Raw genomic sequence first — 20,270 nt, 5'->3', positions numbered from 1 at the left:
ATCCAATGGGATTTAACAGTTTTTACAGTCATTTTCTTAATGGGTGAGTGCTTATTAGTAACTGGAATAAGTACTGTAGTTTCATAAATGTGTCAAGTGCAGCGTCTGGTTGCTCCTCATTACACACCACAGACCAACAAATATTATTTACATCATCAACATATGAATCACTACAAAACTTAGAGTTGAATAGTGAGGGGAAGAGAACGATGCTTAATTATGTAATCACACATTGTGAATGAAGTCTTATCAGTCTACTCTGTCTACTTGGAGTACAACGTGAAAGTGTGCATAATTTACTAAGTCTGAATCAAAACGATTCCAATGGTTGGGAAGAAATGAATCATGACATCTCTGATTATTATTCTTCTGTTCTGAGCCTCAGCCTGAACCTACACCACCGAAGCTTAAATGCAAAAATGCCAGAACAGTGCGCACTGAGCGGTTGCCTGCGCCACCACCAAATTAAACAGTGAGACATGGATAGAACAAGACCGTGACAATGCTACGGGCTGATTATCAACACAAATTGTCATCACTGAGAGAGCAGACTCTACACCCATCCCTTGCAAAAATAGCTTTTGTTGTTAACGTGACATGGACATTCTACAACTGATGCCATTGCGTGAAGATGCACACCCCCTAAGCACGAACTTACAATAATTGACTATTTTTAACTGCTGTCATATCAGCACATATTCATGATAATGCAATCATTACTTTTGTGCCGAATTTCACAATTTAACAAGCACACTTGGCGCTTATGATGTTTAGGCTACTAATGTCTTAGTGGTTGAGGTATACATTTTTTTGTCGTTATAAAAATAAGCTCTTACCGCATTCCAACACATATGCTTTCGGTTTCATAGTTGTAACAAAGGTACTCCACGAATAACATTTTTTGAACACTTTAGTGTTTGTGTTTTTACATATAGCCTACAGGGTCATAAACTAATGAAAATGCCATTGTGTTATAAGATACATTCTGCGTTTATTGCCAGTCAGACAGTAAATTCAACAGTGAGTCAATATGTCAATCATCGGACCGACAGTCAACTGCCAACGAATCCGAAGGCAGCAAAACAGCCGCGACACCACTGATGGGTTTAGTATTCACTGCGGTGACTATTTGTTCACCCTGGAACAAGGTGCTTCCCTCCCGGAGACTTTTGAAATGCATATGAGCTCAGGAAATGAATCTCAGCCATGGAAGAAAGTAAATAAAGTCTTGGAAAGAGCCCTCTAGCAGTAGAGAGAAAAGAAAGAGGGACAGATAGAGAATGGGGGTGAGAGAGAGAGTGTGAGTGAGAGAGATGTTAAAGCACCAGGCTTTGTGCTCCACTAATCTGGGCCATAATGACTAGGTTGCCATGATGTCAACCATGCAACCAGGCCCTGTCCAAGGTTGGGGCTGGGCCTGGACAATCAAAGCCAGGGTATTCATGTTTTATTGTTAAGCATAGCATCAGGGTTCAAATGTACAATTACAACACATTGGTTTGTCTGACATCCATGTTAAGTGACCAGTGTGTTAAGAAGCAGCGCGGCTTGGCAGAGCATGCTTCGAAAGGACGCATGTCACGATCTTCACCTCTCCCGAGCCCGTTGGGTAGTTGTTGAAATGAGAATGTCGTAACTACCAATTGGATATCACGGCATTGGGAGAAAATGGGGTAACATTTTATAAACAATAGTAAAAATCTTAAAAAATGTACAATTACAGAATCTGAATTACAAGATTATTTTATATACAAGAAAACAAGCGTCAGACTGCCAGGGGTATCAGAGGGCCTGTCTTCAGCTATTCAGCTCTAAGCCATGCATTTCAATGGGAGAGCCAGCTGCAGAGATACAGTAGACATAGGAAGCAATATAACTTTTTGTTTTATCTCACCTTTATTTATATAGGTAATTCAGTTTAGTCTGGCTGGCATTTTCGTGCACTTCATGTCCAAATCATCCTTTGTTTAGTATCTAAAAATGTTTTGTCTAACAAAGAAATTACTTATAGATGATATGGACAAGTGCAAAAATACTAATATAGGTACCATTGACTTTCATTTGATTTGTGCCACAAATGCAAACAATTTAGCATTTGAAACAGTGGCCAGGTAAACAAAACCAAGGTGTGGCTTGCTGTCATATTCTGTCAAAACCAAGGTGTGGCTTGCTGTCATATTCTGTCAAAACCCATGTGTGGCTTGCTGTCATATTCTGTCAAAACCACGGTGTGGCTTGCTGACATATTCTGTCAAAACCAAGGTGTGGCTTGCTGACATATTCTGTCAAAACCAAGGTGTGGCTGTCAATGACTGCTTGTAGGGTAAGGAAACCAATATGTACATTTGTAATTTGGGTGAACTAACTCTAAGAGCCGATTAGGTATGACATTATTATAATTTGATTTTGGGGGGAGAACGGAGGTGCAAACTCCCTTGTATATTTTAGTGAAGTTTTAGATAGTAGGAAGTGAGACATGGGGATAGACAAAGGAGGAGGAGAAACAGGTAGGAAGGGCACAGACAGTCGGTGAAGCCGAGGCTCAAACCCCCATGGAGGGTATGTTTAGCCCGGAGTCAGGAGTGTTAATGTGGTGCCAGGCTATTGCAATATTGTAATAGATTCTGCTTACTAGTTTAAGTAGTGCACTATATGAGGCATAGGGTGCCATTTGGGATGCAGATATAGCTTTCAGTCCACATACAGTTCATCCCTGCACCAGAAACCCATTCTGAAATGCATTCTCTGCAGACGTATAAACTGCAGAATGAAATTGGGATAGGGAGAGGAAAAACACAAACTCCGATGCTCTGGGCTGATTGCCTACTCGCGGGTCAGAGCCCCGGTGTCCAAACCACTGATGTTTTTGAGATGATCTGGCGAGTTCGGGAATCAGTGGGAAAAGAGTCCTGGATTATTACCAGATGGGAAAGAGGCCCGGCGAGCTCCTTTCCTGTTCCTCCACTCAGCCTCCGCCTCCTGTTCATGAACTCGCCAGGCCATGGCTGCATCCCAAATGGCATGCTATTCCCTACATAATGCACAACTTTTGACGAGAGCCCTATGGACCCTGGTCAAAAGTAGTGTACTACATAGGTAATAGTGTGAGAGCGAGAGAAAGCGAGTGAGAGAGGCAGAGAGAGAACGAGTGCACAGTTACACCACAACACCCCCTAAAAAAAAAAATCACATGGCTCCCCCCCAGTGGCACCCCTTCCCGCCTCCAAAACCGAACAGGGGAATCGAGAAACCTCCTGCACCCTTTCTCTGGTATGCCCCCACGTTGGCCTGTGCTCCTGTGGAATTCACATAAACCAAAGCTAATATTGATACACCTGCTGCCGGAAAAAGAAAAATACATACCTGGCTTTTCGTAACCCCAACTTATATTCATATTTCAGCTAAAAACCTAATTGAATGTTACAAATTAAAATGGGTGTCAAGCACATTGGATATGACAAGTGAGTTAGCTAGCTAGTAGTCTCCGAAATCATGCATAATTACATCAGATACCCGATTAAGTTCTGAGGGGAAATGTATGAGAAAATGTGTTAGAACGAGGAGCAGAAGCAGGGCGGTAGCTCCTCCCCCTTCTCTCTGCAAGTTTCAGTCAAGTCTACGGGCCCCCTCCCCTTCTCAATTTCGAAAGATGCGCATGCCACAAAGGATAAGCTAGGTAGCTACTCGACTGTGTCATTCATTCCTTTGTTCCACTGCTGAGAAACTCATGAACTGCCTGCAGGGAGATGATACACACACACACACACACACACACACACACACACTGGCATAGAATTGGATACAACAGAAACTGAAACTCTGAAACTGTCATATTCCCTCTAGTATACCACATTGAAGCATTAGAAGGGTCGGGACTGTGTGACATGATGTACAGTATGAGAGTAGATTATTTTATCAGTAGTTTGAGGAGAGACAAACCATCTTCAGTGGCCTTGTGATTAGCGTCCACCTGAAATTGGAAGGTTGGGGGTTCAATACCCAGTCGAGCCATACCAAAGCCTCTAAAAATGGAAACGGATGCCTTTCTGTTTGACACTTAGCATTAAACAGATAGATTGGGGTTAGGGCCATGCGAAAGACTAGTGTCCTGTCCAGAGGGCGTGCTTGTACATCAAGCGGCCTCACACTACAGAAACAGGAGATACCCTATGGGCAGTTCGGGCTCGGACAAGACTTATCTGTTCAATTCTTACTTTTCTCCCCTATGATAGACTGTTACTTAGACCCATCATTTTTGACTCAATAATCCTGAGCTGAGCAGGCCTGATAATGGACAAAAGGATATATGAGTGTGTGTAGGTATGTTAGTTTTGTTCATTTTGTGAGGAGAGACGTGGAGAGGAAATAGTAAGGGAATGAAAATGTGTGAGGTGTATGCATGTAGGAGTACGTGTGGATGTGTGATTGTGGTGAGGAGTGATTGAGGGTGCGAGAAATATTGAGCTCAGTGAGCATGTGTGTGTAACTTAACTTCTTGGATATAGGGGGCGCTCTTAATTTATGGATAAAAAAACGTGCCCGTTTTAAGCGCAATATTTTGTCACGAAAAGATGCTCGACTATGCATATAATTGGCAGCTTTGGAAAGAAAACACGCTAAGGTTTCCAAAACTGCAAAGATATTATCTGTGAGTGCCACAGAACTCATGCTACAGGCGAAACCAAGATGAAACTTCAACCAGGAAATGGGCAGAATTTTTGAAGCTCTGTTTCCCATTGTCTCCTTATATGGCTGTGAATGCGCCGGGAATGAGCCTGCCCTTTCTATCGTTTCTCCAAGGTGTCTGCAGCATTGTGACGTATTTGTAGGCATATCATTGGAAGATTGGCCATAAGAGACTATATTTACCAGGGGTCCGCCCGGTGTCCTTTGTCTAAATTGGTGCGTAATCTACAAGCTGCACGCAGTCATCCAGTGATTGAGAGGAGAGAGGAGGCTTTCAACGAATGATATATCATGAAGAGATATGTGAAAAACACCTTGAGGATTGATTCTAAACAACGTTTACCATGTTTCAGTCGATATTATGGAGTTAATTTGGAAAAAAGTTTGGCGTTTTGAAGACTGAATTTTCGTTTTTTTTTGGTAGCCAAACGTGACGCACCAAACGGAGCAATTTCTCCTAAACAAATAATCTTTCAGGAAAAACTGAGCATTTGCTATCTAACTGAGTCTCCTCATTGAAAACATCTGAAGTTCTTCAAAGGTAACTGATTTTATTTGAATGATTCTGGTTTTTGTGAAAATGTTGCCTGCTGATGCTAACGCTAAATGCTACGCTAGCTATCAATACTGTTACACAAATGCTTGTTTTGCTATGGTTGAGAAGCATATTTAGAAAATCTGAGATGACAGTGTTGTTAACAAAAGGCTAAGCTTGAGAGCTAGCATATTAATTTCATTTGCGATTTTCATGAATAGTTAACGTTGCGTTATGGTAATGAGCTTGAGGCTGTATTCACGATCCCGGATCCGGGATGGCTCGACGCAAGAAGTTAAAGATGCACTGTCAAACATTTGTATAATTACAGCCAATTGTTTTGAAAGTAGCGCCCAGGAGCCGAATGTGGTCTACGAAAATTGCGTACTACGTCACAGACAGTGCCTTCGGAAAGTATTCAGATCCCTTGACTTTTTCCACATTTTGTTATGTTACAGCCTTACTCTAAAAATTTATTATATCATTTTTTCCCCTCATCAATCTACACACAATACCACATAATGACAAGCAAAAACAGAAAGACTGTTTTGCTAATTTATATAAAATAAAATTAAAATAAAAACACTGAAACATCACATTTACATTAGTATTCAGACCCTTTACTCAATACTTTGTAGAAGCACCTTTGGCAGTGATTTACAGCCTTGAGTCACCGTAGGGATGGTGCCAGGTTTCCTCCAGAAGTGACGCTTGGTATTCTGGCCAAAGAGTTGAATCTTGTTTCACATGGTTTGAGAGTCTTTGGGTGCCTTTTGGCAAACTCTAGGTGGGCTGTCATGTGCCTTTTACTGAGGAGTGGCTTCCGTCTGGCCATTCTACCCTAAAGGCCTAATTGGTGGTGCTGAAATCGTTGTCCTTCTGGAAGTTTCTCCCATCTCCACAGAGAAACTAATTTGGGTTCTTGGTCATCTCCCTGACCAAGGCCCTTCTCCCCCGATTGCTCAGTTTGGCCCGGGTGGCCAGCTCTCGGAAGAGTCTTGGTGGTTCCAAACTTCTTCCATTTACGAATGATGGAGGCCACTGTGTTCTTGGGGACCTTTAATGCTGCCAACATTTTTTGGTACCCTTCCCTAGATCTGTGGCTTGACACAATCCTGTCTCGGAGCTCAACGGACAATTCTTTCAACCTCATGGCTTTGTTTTTGCTTTGGCATGCACTGTTAACTGCGGGACCTTATAAAGAGGCGTGTGCCTTTCCAAATCATGTCCAATCAATTGAATGTTCCACAAGTGGACTCCAAGTTGTAGAAACATCTTAAGGATGATCAATGGAAACAGGATGCACCTGAGCTCGTTGCAAAGGTTCTGAATAGTTACGTAAATTAGTTTATTTTTTATTTGCAAAAAAAATAAAAAATAAACTGTTTTCGCTTTGTCATTATGGGGTATTGTGTGTAGATTGCTGAGGAATTTTGATTTATTTAATACATTTTAGAATAAGGCTGTAACATAACAAAATGTGGAAAAAGTCAAGGGGTCTAAGGCACTGTATGTGCACCACGTCATTGCTCTCTCTCTCCCTCTCTCTCTGCTGTGTCCACTGAGCCGTTGGTCCGCCCTGCAACCTCATTGGATAACGCTGGGCAGGCCTCTTGCTAGCCGTCACTCAAATGGCAAGGGGCAGAAGCTCATTGGCTGAAACTCGAATTACTAGGGGGCTGGTGCACGTGGGGAAAATGTAGGGGGGAAAAAAATGGCACCTATGAATTTTGTGGATAATGGAGGTAAAACAGTAATTCTGCTCATAGACTATGCAGGTTTAAACTACACTTTCACACATCCAGCCCAAAGTGGGAGGTCTAAAAAATAAGCCAAAGTACCATTCAATCTCTTTAGGTATGATGCTTGGCCTTGATGACAGATGTGTGTGTGTGTGTGCCATTGAGTGTGTACGGGGCATATGGGTCCTGTATGTGTGGATAAGATTGAGATTGCTTGCTGCTAACGAATGGCGCATGCATGCACACAGATGATCTTCTACTCTAGCCCATTCAGGGTTGGACAGGAAAGGAGAGGAAAGACAGGCAAGATGGAAGGAAGTCATATAAGGCCCCGGGAGGACCAACAGGAAGCTGTAGCGACTAAACCAGACTTCTTTCCCAACCTATCCCAGGAGGTCTTTGCCCTGGAGCAAGCTCAGAACCCGTATTCATCAACAGTCTCAGAGTGCTGATCTAGGAACATGTCCTCCCTGTCCATACTAGTCTAATCTCAGTGAGATGTCAGAGATCAGTGTCTTGGGCTTGGAACCGCTCTGGTATTTGCCAACTCCACCCTTATATCCACCACAATTCCTCCCCCCACTGCTATTCTTCCCTCAGACCCTTTTGATGAGCCACAGTGTACCCCCATCTGGTCCAAGTGAGCCCTGGATCAAGCCCTGCTAATGGGGTTGGCTCAGGACATGGAGGGCTGGCAGGAGAGGAAGGTGAGGGAGATGGGGAAGGGGTGGGTGGGTAAGGGGAGCAAGAGAAAGGGAGAGAGAAAGTAAGGTGAAACCAGAGAGAGAGAGAGAGAAAGCGAGAGGGGGGGGCAAGGAAAGAAGGAAGCCAGTTGGACAGACATGGACAACTAGGGAAAGAGGAAAAGAGAGGGAAGAGGAAGTAGGGTGCATCCCATGGCCCCCGCTGAGGGTAGTCACTCCAATGGGCTCTCAGGGGACGGAGGGCTGTTCCCCGTGTTACACAACACATTCTTGTTCTCATCCGGCTCGAAGGACCGTTCCCCCACAGCCGGGGAAACGTTAGGGTAGGGTTTTTAACATCCCAAGTTAGTTGACTTTAAATCTGAGGATCTGCTAAATGACACGAGTTTAATGTCACATGAAACATAGTAACTAGAATGTACATTAAAACAACTATTTTGTGGTGGGGTCTTTGAAGGTTGCCATGCAAAGATCAAAGGTCAAGGGTCAAGATTCTGGTCTTGGGCCGGACATTAGTTCTGGAATGGTGGGATTAAAACTGCCCCAGATTAATCTCTGCTGGGGGACCGACAGGGAGAGAGAAACACATGGGGAAAGAGAAAAGGACAGAGGGAAACAGAGACAGAGAGACAAAAAGAGAGAGGAAGAGAGATAGAAAAAGATAAATACAAAGACGGAGAAAGAGAGAGACCGAAAGAGAGAGTGAGACGGAGGCAAAGAGAGAAAGCCTCCTCACTAAGGCTTTCGACTCTGTCAATCACCATATTCTTATCGGCAGACTCCGTAGCCTCGGTTTTTCGGATGACAGCCTTGCCTGGTTCACCAATTACTTTGCAGACAGAGTTCAGTGTGTCAAATCGGAGGGCATGCTGTCCGGTCCTCTAGCAGTCTCTATGGGGGTGCCACAGGGTTCAATCCTCGGGCCGACTCTTTTCTCTGTATATATCAATGATGTTGCTCTTGCTGCGGGCGATTCCCTGATCCACCTCTACGCAGACGACACCATTCTATATACTTCCGGCCCGTCCTTGGACACTGTGCTATCTAACCTCCAAACGAGCTTCAATGCCATACAACACTCCTTCCGTGGCCTCCAACTGCTCTTAAACGCTAGTAAAAACAAAATGCATGCTTTTCAACCGTTCGCTGCCTGCACCCGCACGCCTGACCAGCATCACCACCCTGGATGGTTCCGACCTTGAATATGTGGACATCTATAAGTACCTAGGTGTCTGGCTAGACTGTAAACTCTCCTTCCAGACTCATATCAAACATCTCCAATCGAAAATCAAATCAAGAGTCGGCTTTCGATTCCACAACAAAGCCTCCTTCACTCACGCCGCCAAACTTACCCTAGTAAAACTGACTATCCTACCGATCCTCGACTTCGGCAATGTCATCTACAAAAATGCTTCCAACACTCTACTCAGCAAACTGGATGCAGTTTATCACAGTGCCATCCGTTTTGTCACTAAAGCACCTTATACCACCCACCACTGCGACTTGTATGCTCTAGTCGGCTGGCCCTCGCTACATATTCATCGCCAGACCCCCTGGCTCCAGGTCATCTACAAGTCCATGCTAGGTAAAGCTCTGCCTTATCTCAGTTCACTGGTCACGATGGCAACACCCATCCGTAGCACGCGCTCCAGCAGGTGTATCTCACTGATCATCCCTAAAGCCAACACCTCATTTGGCCGCCTTTCGTTCCAGTTCTCTGCTGCCTGTGACTGGAACGAATTGCAAAAATCGCTGAAGTTGGAGACTTATCTCCCTCACCAACTTCAAACATCTGCTATCTGAGCAGTTAACCGATCGCTGCAGCTGTACATAGTCTATCGGTAAATAGCCCACCCATTTTTACCTACCTCATCCCCATACTGTTTTTATTTATTTACTTTTGCACACCAATATCTCTACCTGTACATATGACCATCTGATCATTTATCACTCCAGTGTTATTAATCTGCAAAATTTTAATTATTCGCCTACCACCTCATGCCTATTGCACACAATGTATATAGACTCCCCCTTTTTTTTCCTACTGTGCTATTGACTTGTTAATTGTTTACTCCATGTGTAACTCTGTGTTGTCTGTTCACATTGCTATGCTTTATCTTGGCCAGGTCGCAGTTGCAAATGAGAACTTGTTCTCAACTAGCCTACCTGGTTAAATAAAGGTGAAATAAATAAAAAATAATCTGTCATCTGCCCCCTACCCATGTCAGATGCCCACTAGTATTGATGTTGTCGCACCAACTGGGCTAGGCACAACAAGCTACTCCCCACTTACAGCCATCCAGAACAGCCTATGATCCAAGATCATAATACTGTCACTGTCAAATGTGGAAGTACAACACACCTTCAATCAAAACAAAGATCATAATACTGTCACTGTCAAATGTGGAAGTACAACACACCTTCAATCAAAACAAATACATACACAATCAGGTTGTACTGTAATATCCTTTCATATCTTTTTGAAAAATGTTAGTTACAAACCCAATCAATAGATTTGATTTACTTTCTTCGCTGCCCAGCCAAACCTCTTTTTTTTCTCCCCTCACATCTTATGTCGGTCTCTCACTCACTTTCTCTCCTCTTTCACTGTGCAGTGTATGGAGGTAGTGCCACGGTTGAGTTTGGCTCAGTGTGAGCATTTTGTGTGCACATGGCAGCCATATGTAGACATTTCTACAGCACTGCAGAAGCCAACAGAGACCTGAATTCCACTGCATCTATCCTATTGCCATCATTTCAAATGTCACCCGCGTTGTCCCCAAACAACCTTACACTTTGGCTCTTTTGCCAGGAATCTCAAGAGGCATTTCACCTAACCACACTGGCATCACAACAAACCAGCACACCACAGACAAGCATACACATACGCAACGCGAGCACGCACACTTACACACCCCCCACAGCATTTACAGAATTACAGAGAGAGCCCATTTTCAATTATCCAAAAGTGAGAGCAATTCTGTTTTGATGATTAAATGTTATTACCCAAGATGAAATTGCCAGAAAAACAAAAAAAATGTACTGTCACCACTCCACCCAGAGTCAAATTTTCACACGTGGCATATAAATCATTGGCGTGTGCGTGCTGTGAAAACAACACTGGAATAAACCATTTAAGTCAATTAATGGAAGCTAAACATTCTGTATCAGGAAATGCTGTGGCCGGCCCTAAATGGCTATTGTGATGAGTGGTATCCATTAACTTCTCTGATGTGGTCTCCATTATACTTGTCCAAATCAATTGCAATTGTTCCCAGGTTCCTTTGGATTTGTTTAAGAGTTAGCGAACGGCACGGAAGGATCTCGAGAGGTTAGACCGAGAAGGTTGTAAAGAACCAAGAGGCACGAAGCCCAATATGCTGTGGTCTTGACATAAGAATGACATCAGTTAGCGAAATATGACACAATGTCCTATGCCTGTACTTCATGGTATCTGTGGACCAATCGGTGATGGTGTATGAAGATCAACATGGTTGAATCAATAAATGTATTTCTTGCAGTGTTTTACTCAGCTGGCACTACAAAATGTCGAGTGGCATGTGTACATATCCGAAAGGACTTAAGGCAATATGACACAGACTCTCAGTATCTCTAATAAAACGGGTGTCGGCCCCACTTTATATCGATAGTCCCATATCTGTTGACAAGCAACTGCTTGCCATGGTTACTGTTAGGTTTAGAATAAGGGTTAAGATAAGGTTTAAGTTTAGGATAAGTGTTAAGGTTAGGGCTAGGGTTATAGGGTAGTTAGTTGAAATGTTGTTGACAGTTACTGAACATCTACAAATGATCTATTTGGGACTATCCAAATAAAGTGTTACTGGAGTGCCAAAACATTTTAGAACTAAATCTATATAGTGACTTCTCTGGGAGACACCATTTGTGGAGTTCCAGGCCCCCTGAAAAACATAGAGATGGTTTGCGCCACTGTTTGGCCCAGATATGTCACTCCTACTCCAAACTCCACCAAAGCTTAGTTCTCTTTGTGAAAAAAGGAGCTGCATTTCATAATAATAATCCCTCACTCCCGGTGACATGGAAACACACTCAGTTATGTTTTTCATTATATTTTCCCCCACTACTTTCTCCCTACTGTGTTGTGCTAAACTTCAGCTCAACATGACCTCAGTTTTGGTGTAAAGTCCTACAGGCAAATGATCAGATGACCAGATATCCTATTGACTTGATGTCTGGTGAACAAGTAAAAAATGTCAGCAATTTGATTGCAGGATCAAACCAAGTATCCAGATAACTATACCAGTAGGTAAGACCGTTTAAGCAGATGCCCATACAGACGACCTGTCAACCAGTTGGCCATACATCAAGACCAGTTGAGCTAACCATTTGCCTAAAAATTGGTTGACTCAAAATTTGATTGACAAGACTATTGAGTGATTCGATGTGGAACCCAGACCAAAAAAAGATTTGGGGGATTTTCACGCACATTTAATCCATAGAATGGTCCTTTGGAGGAAGGCTTGTTGAGATATACTTAAAAAATATATAAACACAACATGTAAAATGCTGGTCCCATGTTTCATGAGCTGAAATAAAAGATTCCCGAAATTCTCCATACGCACAAAAAACATCGCTCTCAAATTTGGCACACAAATTTGTTTTCATCCCTGATAGTGAGCATTTCTCCTTTGCCAAGATAATCCATCCACCTGACAGGTGTGGAATATCAACACTGATTAAACAGCATGATCATTACACAGGTGAACATTGTGATGGGGACAATAAAAGGCCATTCTAAAATGTGCAGTTTTGTCACACAACATAATGCCACACGTCTCAAGTTGAGGGAGCATGCAATTGGCATGCTGAATGCAGGATTGTCCAACAAAGCTGTTGGCAGATAATTGAATGTTAATTTCTCTACCATAAGCCACCTCCAACATTGTTTTAGAGAATTTGTCAGTGCGTCCAACCAGCCTCACAACCGCAGACCATGTGTAATCACACCAAACCAGGACCTCCATATCCGGCTTCACCTGCTGGATTGCCTGAGACCAGCCACCCGGACAGCTGATGAAACTGAGGAGTATTTCTGTCTGTCATAAAGCCCTTTTGTGGGGAAAAACTCATGTTGATTGGCTGGGCCTGGATCCCCAGTGGGTGGGATCCAATTACAATCTTGTCTCATTGCTGCAACTCCCCAACGGGGAGGCGAAAGTCGAGAGGCGAAAGTCGAGTCATGGGTTCTCCAAAACATGACCCGCCAAACCATGCTTCTTTTTTTTTCTTGAAACACCGTACATCTAGCGACCTGGTCAGCGTGCACTGCGCCCAGCCTGCCACAGGAGTCGCTAGTGCGCGATGAGACAAAGATATCCCTGCCGGCCAAACCTTCCCTAACCCAGACGATGCTAGGCCAATTGTGCGCCACCCCATGGGCCTCCCAGTCGCGGCCGGCTGCGACAGAGCCTGGGCTCGATCCCAGAGTCTCTGGTGGCACAGCTAGCACTGTGAGGCAGTGCCTTAGACCACTGCGCCACCCGGGAGCCCCAAACCACGCTTCTTAACACCTGCCTGCTTAACCCGGAAGCCACCATTACCATTCAACTGACGACTGAAGTCAGGCTGCAGGGTCCCGGCCACCACAAGGAGTCGCTAGAGCGCGATGAGTGCCACCGGCCAAACCCTCCTCTAACCCGGACAACGCTGGGCGAATTGGGCGCCACCCTTCGGGACTCCCAGTCACGGCCAGTTGTGGGATCGTAGTGACGCAGCGGTCTAAGGCACTGCATAACAGTGCTAGAGGCATTACTACAGACCCTGGTTCGATTCCAGGCTGTATCACAACCGGCTGTGATTGGGAGTCCCATAGGGCGGCACACAATTGGCCCAGCGTCATCCGGCTTAGGGTTTGGCCGGGGTAGGCCATCATTGTAAATAAACATTTGTTCTTAACTGATAAATAAATATTTTTAAAAGATGGCTGGAATGGTAGGAAAGTTTGCATGCTTCATCCCATTTCTCCCATCATCTGATTTCTCCCTCCACAAGCCTCCACTGGTGTATATACTGTAGTATAGGCTTGCACAACGCTCTTCCTGGAGCCCTAGGATTTCAGGCCAACCCAAAATTTTTAGCACATCTGATTCTACTTATCAGCTGCTCACCAAGACCTTGATCACGTTCCCCTGCTCAGACATTGCATGCATCAACCAAATGGTTGCATGTCATCAGCTGTGCAGTCGGCCTCCAGATTGCTATAATATATGATGTGGTTAGTTGATTCGTATAATAGCTGGAACAGAATACCTGGAAAGGAATCAAACATGTTTGATACCGTTCCATTTATTCCATTCCAGGCATTACAATGAGCCCGTCCTCCTATAGCTCCTCCCAACAGCCGCCACTGTATGTAAAATAACTATCCAGGCATTGTAAGATCTGGTATGCGTCAGCAACGTCTGAGCAGGGAAACACAACCTTTAACTAGCTGAATCAGGTATGTTAGGTTAGGGTTGGACTCCAGGAAGAGGGTTGGGCAGCCCTGCTGTTGTTGAATGGAAATATGTTTTTCTCCCCAACTCACCACCAGTTCAGAGAAACGTGCGTGTAGTTCCTCGGCCGGGGGCATGGGGGCACTGAACTCCAGCAACTGCAGGGGCACGCTGTCCTTCAGGTTGATCTCCAGGGGCTCGCTGCTGCCAAAGCAGCACAGGAACCCCAGGGCCGGGCGCGTCCGCTTCCGCGGGGGCATCGTGGACCACTGGAGATTAGGGGACGAGAGGGGTAAGGGGGGAGAGTAAAGGGGTGGTGAGGCTGCTATCTAGGGGGCATGATCTGAAAGACAAGAGAGAAAGAGAGGTAAGGCTAGAATTAGGGCTAAACAACCCAAGAGGGTGGCTTGTCATGGCAACATTGTGTGTTGCATCGTTGTTGAGAACTTCACAGCCTGAAATACGCCAAGATAGTCTTGTACAATCACAGAACCTCCAAAGGAGTAAAAAAAACAGGCATAATAATATATGGATACTGTGAATCAATATTACAGCCTCATCTGCAATCATGTTGATAGCCATATCCTCTTCCCTGACTCACCTTTTATATTTTCTTTCCAATTTGTTGTACTGGTATATAATGGGACACAAGGTTTGCCAGATCTTCCCCCAACAATATTCCTAGGTAAGCAGGTTACAGTAAGTTGCCATAAACCCGTGAATGAAGTGCCAGCGAGAAAGTAAAAAAGTGAAGAAGGCTTCCCTTCCAGAAAACCCTCTCACTGAGCCAAGAATGATGATGCGTTTCTTTCTATAAAACCACACTGAACCCCTTACCCATGTCCACTCAAGGGGCCAGACTATTTTCCCCACCTTCTCGCTCTATCCATCCCTCCATGTCGCGCAGGGGGTATAAGGGAAGGGATGGGCCACAGCGGCCTGACATGTGGTCTGCAGGGACTGGCACCCATCTCCTCTGTGCATTCGCACAGGCCCCATCTGGCCTTCTTCGACCACCTACAACGAGGCCTCTGTCTGTGTGGGGCGAGGGCACAGGCAGTGGCACTAAAAGCTGGCCGTACCATGTTTGCTCCTTCACTCAAGCAGCACAAAAAAAGATGGGGATGGGGGAGGACAAGACGGGTAAAGGACTCTGTTTGCGCAGCAATGGGCTGGCTATACTCAGTGACAGAGTCCAAAATAAGGGCAGATTTTTCAATGAGACTAGCCGACGGGAGGACTTCCGAGCTGCAGAGATTAGAAAAGGATATAGGTGGTCGGTTGCGTATGAATGCTTACTCCCATACCGGTGTTGTACATGTAGGCACAGACGCACGCACAGATGTATTTATAATCATTCACAAAGCATAATAATCTATAAGCATTTGTAAGACACAACATCGGCCCACTATTCCCATTACTTTTAACCAGAGGCCATGCATCTCTCTTGCAGGTTCCCTAAGCTTTTTCTCAACGTAGGAGTTTCCAGTGCACTCTCTAAAAATATATGGTAGTAAATTCTTTATGAATATGCTCCTTTCTCAGAGTCTGAGGGGGGGGAAAAGCTACAAAAAAAAAACCTTGGTTCCTCTAAATCAAATCAAATTTTATTTGTCACATACACATGGTTAGCAGATGTTAATGTGAGTGTAGCGAAATGCTTGTGCTTCTAGTTCCGACAATGCAGTAATAACCAACAAGTAATCTAACAATTCCAAAACTACTGTCTTATACACAGTGTAAGGGGATAAAGAATATGTACATAAGGATATATGAATGAGTGATGGTACAGAGCAGCATAGGCAAGATACAGTAGATGGTATCGAGTACAGTATATACATATGAGATGAGTATGTAAACAAAGTGGCATAGTTAGTGGCTAGTGATACATGTATTACATAAGGATACAGTCGATGATATAGAGTACAGTATATACGTATGGATATGAGATATATAATGTTACTTACCCTACATTATTCAAGGTAGCATTGTTTAAAGTGGCTAGTGATATATTTACATCATTTCCCATCAATTCCCATTATTAAAGTGGCTGGAGTTGAGTCAGTGTCAGTGTGTTGGCAGCAGCCACTCAATGTTAGTGGTGGCTGTTTAACAGTCTGATGGCCTTGAGATAGAAGCTGTTTTTCAGTTTCTCGGTCCCAGCTTTGATGCACCTGTACTGACCTCGCCTTCTGGATGATAGCGGGGTGAACAGGCAGTGGCTCGGGTGGTTGATGTCCTTGATGATCTTTATGGCCTTCCTGTAACATAGGGTGATGTAGGTGTCCTGGAGGGCAGGTAGTTTGCCCCCGGTGATGCGTTGTGCAGACCTCACTACCCTCTGGAGAGCCTTACGGTTGAGGGCGGAGCAGTTGCCGTACCAGGCGGTGATACAGCCCGCCAGGATGCTCTCGATTGTGCATCTGTAGAAGTTTGTGAGTGCTTTTGGTGACAAGCCGAATTTCTTCAGCCTCCTGAGGTTGAAGAGGCGCTGCTGCGCCTTCTTCACGATGCTGTCTGTGTGAGTGGACCAATTCAGTTTGTCTGTGATGTGTATGCCGAGGAACTTAAAACTTGCTGCCCTCTCCACTACTGTTCCATCGATGTGGATAGGGGGGTGTTCCCTCTGCTGTTTCCTGAAGTCCACAATCATCTCCTTAGTTTTGTTGACGTTGAGTGTGAGGTTATTTTCCTGACACCACACTCCGAGGGCCCTCACCTCCTCCCTGTAGGCCGTCTCGTCGTTATTGGCCACGCAGTCGTGGGTGAACAGGGAGTACAGGAGAGGGCTCAGAACGCACCCTTGTGGGGCCCCAGTGTTGAGGATCAGCGGGGAGGAGATGTTGTTGCCTACCCTCACCACCTGGGGGCGGCCCGTCAGGAAGTCCAGTACCCAGTTGCACAGGGCGGGGTCGAGACCCAGGGTCTCGAGCTTGATGACGAGCTTGGAGCTAGTTCTCTCTCTTATTTGTTTTTCAACCTCCAACACCTGTTCTCTCTTTATAAGCAAATTAAGAAACATTACAATAGTTACTGAAACAGAAGCACGTTATATTAGGTGGTCAGGCACTCAGGAAGAATCAAATGCTTCCCATAGAGTCCATGGAAATGATAGGGTAATCAACAGAATGTAGTTTGCCAATGAGAAATAACAGACTTGCTCTGACCCTCCTAAGTAAAAAATATATATTTGTGTGTATGTGTGGCTGTGCTCAATGTGTCTTTGTAGGTTTGCAAGCCAGTACATCAATGTATACTGGTTTATACAGTATGTGCGAGTTTGACATTGCATCTGTGTGTTTGTGGATGTGTGTGTGTTTGTACAGGCACAAACACTTGGGCACACACACGGGTACAGACAAAACAAAACAGACAAGCCGTAAACATTCGCAGGGGAGGTGTGACATTCCAATGCTATCAATGAACCCATGAAAAACACCTGGTAGTAGCATTGGGCTAGCGATGTCTTAATGTTACTCAGGTGTTTACATCCGCTTTGCGGTCAGATTCCACGGTAACAGAATTGAGCTGAGACTGATTTTTTACTTAAAAGACCATTGATTTCAAAGTTTAACAAACCATACAACTCCATGCACAAGGACTACTTTTAACCATTTACACTGAACATGTTACAAAAACACATTTACTGAAAGAACTGTGCAGACGGAAGGTTTAGTAACAGAATTTCTATAAAATCATTTTTGTGTGACCACATTTTCTTAAAACTCAGTTGTGACATGACACAATGATTTCTAAAAAATATATTTTGGTTATTGTGTGAAGGGGATTTACACATGGTAATGGAATTGCTGTAATGGAATTTCATCATGGGTTCCTGATCTGTACTACACAGAAATGTATAATTATGGATATGAATATAATTCTCTTCATGGTGATGCATCCTAAAATAGGTACACAAAGATATATACATATATGCAATATCCTCCTTTGCATTTTGAGGTTCTATCCTGCACACAAGCTATTATTTTAATGAGCTCTGCCCCCAAACAAGACCAAAATTGGTTAGTCCGGACCTGACCAAATCTGAACCAATCATAGACGCCTATAGTACAGTACAGCACAGTACAGTAGAATTCAGTATAGTTCAGTAGAGTGTTGTTCATTACAGTACAGTATAGTTCACTACAATACAATAGTGTACTCAACTCTAGTCTGCTCTACTGTGTACTGAACTATATTTTACTGTACTGAACTATAATCTACATTTCTTTACCATACTCTACTGTGCTGTACTGTCCAAACTTGTGAACCCAACTGTGGTTTGTGACTACTATGATTTCCCATTGTAGCCAATTCAACTGCAGAAATTCCGTTACCAATTTTGCTGGAAATTCCGCTACTGATTTGGTAACGAAATTTCGAGTTTGAATAACTGACTAATTAATAAAACAAATTACATCAGTAAAAACACTATAACTAATTGGTCGGTCTACCTTTACGTGTTACTTCTGTGAACTTATATGTTAAAGATATGTGGGGTTTTGGTAAGAGAATGTCAAGGAACAAGGCAATGTTTTTTAAACTGGCAGAAACATTTATCAAAAACTAAATATAAGTGTTTATATTAGTTGGCAGGGGACTAAGAGCCCTTTTCTATCCGTTTGACCAGAAATCAAAGCCTATGCATATTCCTAATTTTAGAATGGATAATGGTTGAAAAATGTATCAATATGCCATTCATTTCTCAAAAATAGACTCTTAGCTTTCATTTGACACACAATTTGACATGCTTCTATGAACTCCAAATTTTGGGGTGGCAGGGTAGCTTAGTGGTTAGAGGGCTGGACTAGTAACCGGAAGGTTTCAAGTTCAAACCCCCGAGCTGACAAGGTACAAATCTGTCGTTCTGCTCCTGAACAGGCAGTTAACCCACTAGGCTGTCATTGAAAATAAGAATTTGTTCTTAACTGACTTGCCTAGTTAAATAAAGGTAAAATAAAATGAATAAAACATGCTCATGGGTCCTTTTACATAGAAATTACCATAGTGTTAGCCTTGCCAGCCTCTTCCATCAATCTGCAAGTTTCTGTCTGTCAATGGGGACAGGGTCTTAAAAGGGACAATTTGGGATAGCTTAGAAATGCCTCATGAGTTTAATTCAATGGTCAGACTTTATCAGAACCCAGAATATCTGGTTTTACTCTTTTGTACATAAAAACTATAGCTTTAAAGCATGGTTAAAACTATAATTTTGTTGTCCTGGATGGTCAGTCCTTGCATCCATTGCTGGTTCTCTCAATTTGAGAGTGGTTACATTTCTCCAATCACATCCATCAGCTGTTCATCCAAAATTCCCCGGCTGGTCATGTAATACTTCCCACTGGAGACAGGAAGTCCTGCATCTAGCCGTCCTCCTGCTTCCATTTGCCACTCTCTAAGTTAAGTGAAAATGTCACAAAAATGTTGACACACATCCCATAAAGCAGGACTTAATACACTGACCAGATGTGACTATACATCACACGTCAACTGCCACCAGAGTCATTCATCTGCAGGCCAGGGTAGCATTTTCTGTCAACTAAACTGAGCTGGAACATGCAAAAAACATCGCTTCTCTATCCCTGTGATGAATAACGATGAGTGTCCTTGAGATCTCTCTAAGCTGTGCGTGTGTCTGTGCAAGTATGTGCAGATGCGTGCGTCATGAATGAGTATGAAAGAAGAAATTATAAGCATATGAGTGTGTGTGTGCGCGTGGTTGCATGAAAGAGTGTATGAAAGCAGAAAGTGTGTGTCCATGTGTGAGGACGTGTGCGTTGAAAATGTACACTGAGTATATGAAACATTAAGAACACCTGCTCTTTCCATGACATAGACTGATCTAGTGAATCCAGGTGAAAGCTTTGGTCCCTTACTGATGACACTTGTTAAATCCACTTCAACGGGTTAGATGAAGAGGAGACAGGTCAAAGAAGGATTTTAAGCTTTTAGACAATTGGGAAATGAATTGTGTGACGTTCAGAGGGTGAATGGGCAAGATAAAATATCTAAGTACCTTTGAATGGGGTATGGTACTTTTATTTTATTTCATCTTTATTTAACCAGGTAGGCTAGTTGAGAACAAGTTCTCATTTACAACTGCGACCTGGCCAAGAATAAAGCAAAGCAG

General features: G+C 43.8%; 1 protein-coding gene across 2 annotated transcripts in view; it reads right to left on the bottom strand.

Annotated features, from left to right (window-relative positions):
• Positions 1-14,436, bottom strand: part of daam2 (dishevelled associated activator of morphogenesis 2) — a 117,371-nt gene extending 102,935 nt beyond the window's left edge. For both annotated transcript variants that reach the window (XM_024439692.2, XM_024439693.2), the window contains exon 1: positions 14,233-14,436. In XM_024439692.2, the coding sequence (XP_024295460.2) occupies positions 14,233-14,400 (168 nt within the window). In that variant the 5' untranslated portion in view covers positions 14,401-14,436. The remainder of the gene's footprint in view (positions 1-14,232) is intronic.
• Between the last annotated feature and the right edge of the window lie 5,834 nt (positions 14,437-20,270).

Source organism: Oncorhynchus tshawytscha, linkage group LG12 (assembly GCF_018296145.1).
Source record: "Oncorhynchus tshawytscha isolate Ot180627B linkage group LG12, Otsh_v2.0, whole genome shotgun sequence".
NCBI lineage: Eukaryota > Metazoa > Chordata > Actinopteri > Salmoniformes > Salmonidae > Oncorhynchus > Oncorhynchus tshawytscha.
The sequence above is the reverse complement of the archived record's forward strand: the minus strand, read 5'-3'. Positions and strand labels throughout refer to the sequence as shown.